This window comes from Salvia hispanica, chromosome 3, assembly GCF_023119035.1.
Source record: "Salvia hispanica cultivar TCC Black 2014 chromosome 3, UniMelb_Shisp_WGS_1.0, whole genome shotgun sequence".
Classification (NCBI taxonomy): Eukaryota; Viridiplantae; Streptophyta; class Magnoliopsida; order Lamiales; family Lamiaceae; genus Salvia; species Salvia hispanica.
Genome location: NC_062967.1, coordinates 20,436,063 through 20,440,618, shown reverse-complemented (window position 1 = coordinate 20,440,618; position 4,556 = coordinate 20,436,063). Strand labels below are relative to the sequence as shown.

Below are 4,556 nucleotides of genomic sequence, written 5' to 3'. Positions count from 1 at the left end.
GAGGAGGACTCAGCCCGCGTGAATACAATAATATCATCGATACGCGGTGAGAAATCTCCCTAGTATCCTTCCCTGCGGGAAAAAGACCCCATGACCAAGAATGAGGTTTCAAGGACCCTCAAAAATATCCGAAGGATGAAACAAGGAGATAACTATCCTTGTCTAAGCCCCCCGGATGAAAAAACCCGCACTCCCATTGATTAAGATCAAAACCAAAAAGGGAGATGCAATTTTCAATAAGTTTTACCAAGTATCAAAATCCCTTTTTCCCCAAGACTTAAAAAAAGGGATAACCCATCATAAGCTTTTTCCATGTCCAATTTGACACCATGTTTGGGGACGCCACACCCTTCCAAATTTAGGGAACATCTCTTTACCCAAGAGAACGTTGTCACTCAACAACCGTCCTTTAATGAAGCCATTTTGTTTTGGGAAAGTAATTTAAACATAAAGGGGGCCATTCTAGAGGAAACGTTTAGAGATAATCTTTTTCATCACATTACAAAAAATAACCGGCCTAAATTAAAACACTGAGGTTCTTCTTCGGGAAAAGCAAAATTAAGGTTCCTTACCTCAAACCCGAGAGAGAAAAATCTAAAAAGACCCCCCACATCTTCCTTAATGATTTCAAAAAGATAAAGAATAGACCAGTATCCATCCCCCAAAAAGACTAAAGATTGATGCAAAAAACAATCTTTTTATCTCCTCTATGATGGGGGCCCTCTCCAATATCTCCATACTCACAGGGACGGGAGTGAGGGGATAATATCCAGATCCGGCTCCCAAATGCCCCACATCATCAGTAAGGAGCCCCTTAAAAAACTTTTCTGCAGAGTTTCTGATATCCCTATCTTCTGTAAAAGTATGCTCCCCATCTTCTATCATAAGGATTCTAGATTTAACCCTTTTCTGCCTCACCCAACCTTGAAAGAATTTTGTGTTCCTTTCCCCTTCAGCTACCCATTTTAATGATGCCTTTTACCGCCAAAATTCCTCCTCCATTTTAAGAGCCACAAGGAATTCCGCCGCTGATCTATTTGATTCTGATCTCAGCAACAAGGTGGGATTCTGTTCATATCTTTCCATAGCTTCCTTGGCCTCTAACTCTGCCTTTTTCAGCTTCTCGAAGATATTGCCAAACACTACCCGATTCCAAATTCTCAAACTCCTCTTCAAACGACATAACTTAATTTGCACATTAATCATGCCATCCATGCCTGTTTCTTCCCTCCAACATCTTTCAACTTCCATAAGAAACAACTTATGCCTTACCCACATGTTTTGAAATCGGAAGGAAGGCTTAACTCGAGGACCCGGAGCTTGACACCTTACCAGGAGAGGACAATGATCTGAAAGAATTCTGGGGAGGTTTGTCACTCTGGTAGATTCAAACATCTTTGCCCACCCTTCACCAATTAAGACTCTATCCAGCCTTTCAAACGTGTCCCCTCTCACCCATGTGAATTTATGCCCATCCGCTCCCACATCTAAAAGCTGGCAGTCATTGATAGCCTCTGCAAAATCTGCCATCTCTCTGGTTCTTCTCTTCACACTCCCCTTCCCCTGCCTTTCCTCCTCCGAGACGAAAATATTAAAATCACCACCCACCAGCCAAGGATCCCCATCCAGATTTGAGGCAATTTCTCGCAGTTTATCCCACATCATCTTCCTTCCTTCCCTAAAGCATTTGCCATAAGTCACCGAGATAAAGAGTGGACCAGATAAAATCGGGGAAATAAACCGAGCATGTAAGACTTGCTCAGAATCCTCCCATCCATCCACTTCTATGCCTTCTGCCACAAAAATCCAAATCTGCCCATTGCAATTAGACCTCTTAAAATTCAACCCAAAGACCCTATTGAAGAACTCCGGTCTCGGCTTAGTTAGAGGCTCAATGATAGCCAAAACAGAGATTTTATTTTCTCTTACCATTTTTTTGATGATGCTCTGGGTATTAGCATTGGCAACACCCCGAGCATTCCAAATCAGGAAGTTCATCGACATATTAAACGACTTCTGATGAGGTCCCTTCTAAAAGCCTCCCCTTCTTTGTCACTTTTTCCTCCATAGTCTTTTCCACAACCGAATCAACCCCTCTTTTATCAACCAGCCGGTCGAGATAAAGCCCCGCCTCACACCCCATCTCACCATCATCCTCCCATTCTTTTTCATCTTCATACACTTCTGAGTCAAAATCACCATTTGGAAGCATTTTTAAGTAGCGAGGCTGAGAGTGGTGTTCTTTTGCCATAGACCCCAGAGAAAAAACAGGAGAATCCAGAGGAACCGAGCTCAAGATAGAGAACCTGTTCTCTGAAGCTTTCAGAAGAGGCGCCAGCTCCCCATCACTACCTGACCCACCTAGCGCCCGAGCCCCTGGAGACCCCCCCTTCAAGCCCGAGACATCCCAAGCCCCCTTCCCCTGTTTTCCACGCTTCCTCCCTTGGTGCTGAAACCCCCCATCATCAGACACTTGCAAACCATCTTGAACCAACCCATCCCCTTTCCCATCATCCATACTCATCCCCTCCACACCAGGCTGACTATTAACAAAGGAATCCGAACCCAGAGCAGACTCCACACCACCCACACCCAACCCATCAGCCCCTAACTTCTCCTGCCTCAACCCCTCACCAGCCGACAACTTGTAATTCCTCTTTACTGGTTTTTCCCCCTTACCATTAGCATAGCACACATCACTAGAATGTCCCACGTGCTTACATTCCTGGCAAAAAAGTGGAATGCGATCCCATCTTACTGACTGTCTAATCTCCCTCCCCTGCATGTTTAAAATTATTTCTTGAACTTGCGTTTTAGAAATGTCTATCTCAATGCATATTCTAGCAAAAGACAATCTAGATCTAGATATTGTTGCATGATCCACTAGCAACCATCACCCAGAAGTCCTCCAATAGCAAACAATGCTGATTTTTCAAACAAGTGAATGGGAAGACCTATTAAGTTGCACCACACCGCCGCAATAGGTGATTCAAAAAAAGGATCAAAATCTGTTGTCCACTTAAATACTCTCATGGGGTGACGATCCACAAACCAAACCGGCAATCCATTAGGCCCATTTAACAGTTTAGCATAATCCTCGATCAAAGCAAACTGCACTAAAACGTGCTTAGCATTTATATATTTCCATGTGAACTCACCTTTGAATTTCATACCCATGAAAGCTTTTTGAATATGGAGCGAAGAGGGGATAGAGTGGGAGAATTTCCCCACTATCGCAAAACCTAACTTCTCAGCCAAATAAGAGGTCTCTGCGCTTGAAAACTGGATTGAAGGGAGCCCACATGTTTCCCCTGGCACACCCATTTTCCTGATCTTCTCCGGTTTGAAGCACACCGGTAATTTCCCCCCCGAGTACACCCCATCAGCTAGGGTCGCCTTGTAGTTCCTTGTCCCTGCCCAGCTATTACCATTCACTTTGCCACTCATGTTTTCCTTATTTCTATTTGAGAACTCCTTAGCCGGCTGCACTATCTCCTTTGGCACCTCTTTCCCCTTGTTCTTTATCTTCTGCCTATCAGCCTTGAGGTTCTCCTTGCTCAAAGGAGGAAAATCTTCCAAAGTTTCATCTTCACGAGCCTCCTCCATATTCTGTTCCAGCATTGAACAATCCGTCCCCCCCTTCATATTTAAAGATTGAGAAACTTGCACCCCAGAAGACACCAGCTCCTGCAAAGGTTGAGCCAAGATTACATCCTGATCCATAGTAGATTTCGTTCCAACCGAAGCTACTTCCGGCAGCTCCTCCTCCAAACAGCTATCCTTAGTTGATCCAAACCCATCCTTACACATGGATAGCCCTTTACCCTCAATAACCAGAGAGTTGGCAATTAATTTCCGCTCTCAATCCCTATAAACTCCATTTCTTGCAAAGGTTGTGCAGCAATTAAGTCAAGAGCCAGATCAGAAGCATCTCCTGCTGGGATCACATATAGATGCTTTGGGTCATCTACATCAGGATTTTGAACTAGGCCATCTGCTTTCTGGTCCTCTGCCATCACAACAATCACACCATCAATCACCTTCTCCCCCTCCTTGTCAAAATCCGAGGAAGAAGACAGCAAATCCTTCCCCCAGCTCCCACATCCCTTCTTCCCCTTGTAAATTCTGGGCTCAAGCTCATCACTACCTAATTTTTCAATCTTCCTTAGAGCTTTCCCACGCAACCCATACTTCCTCATCTCAGCCATTCTCAACAAAGGAGATTTTGGCCTTGATTTCGAAGGCCGACCACGCGATCGGCGCAGCATCTTCTTCAGCGGTGACCCAGAATCGCCTGCCTCAATTGGAGCTAAAATCCCCTCTTCTACCCTCACCGGAGGAATATCCCCACCCACCGGCACTCCTTCAACCAAGTCCGACATACCCCCAGAAAAGCCCCAATCACCAAGGCACAAAACCACCGTCAAACCCCACCAAGCGAAAACACCAGACCCCAACACCCACCGCCGCCTACCACCAGAAACAAAGGCGACAGTGAGCAACAAGAACAACAGAAGCAAGATCGCTGTGTGAAAATCGCACGCACACTATGTGCC

At 45.2% G+C, this 4,556-nt stretch overlaps 1 protein-coding gene across 1 annotated transcript; it reads right to left on the bottom strand.

Moving 5' to 3' along the window:
* Positions 1-978: 978 nt before the first annotated feature.
* Positions 979-2,004, bottom strand: LOC125209548. Its single transcript, XM_048109149.1, has one exon. It carries the CDS (start codon positions 2,002-2,004, stop codon positions 979-981), a length of 1,026 nt encoding a protein of 341 aa, XP_047965106.1.
* Between the last annotated feature and the right edge of the window lie 2,552 nt (positions 2,005-4,556).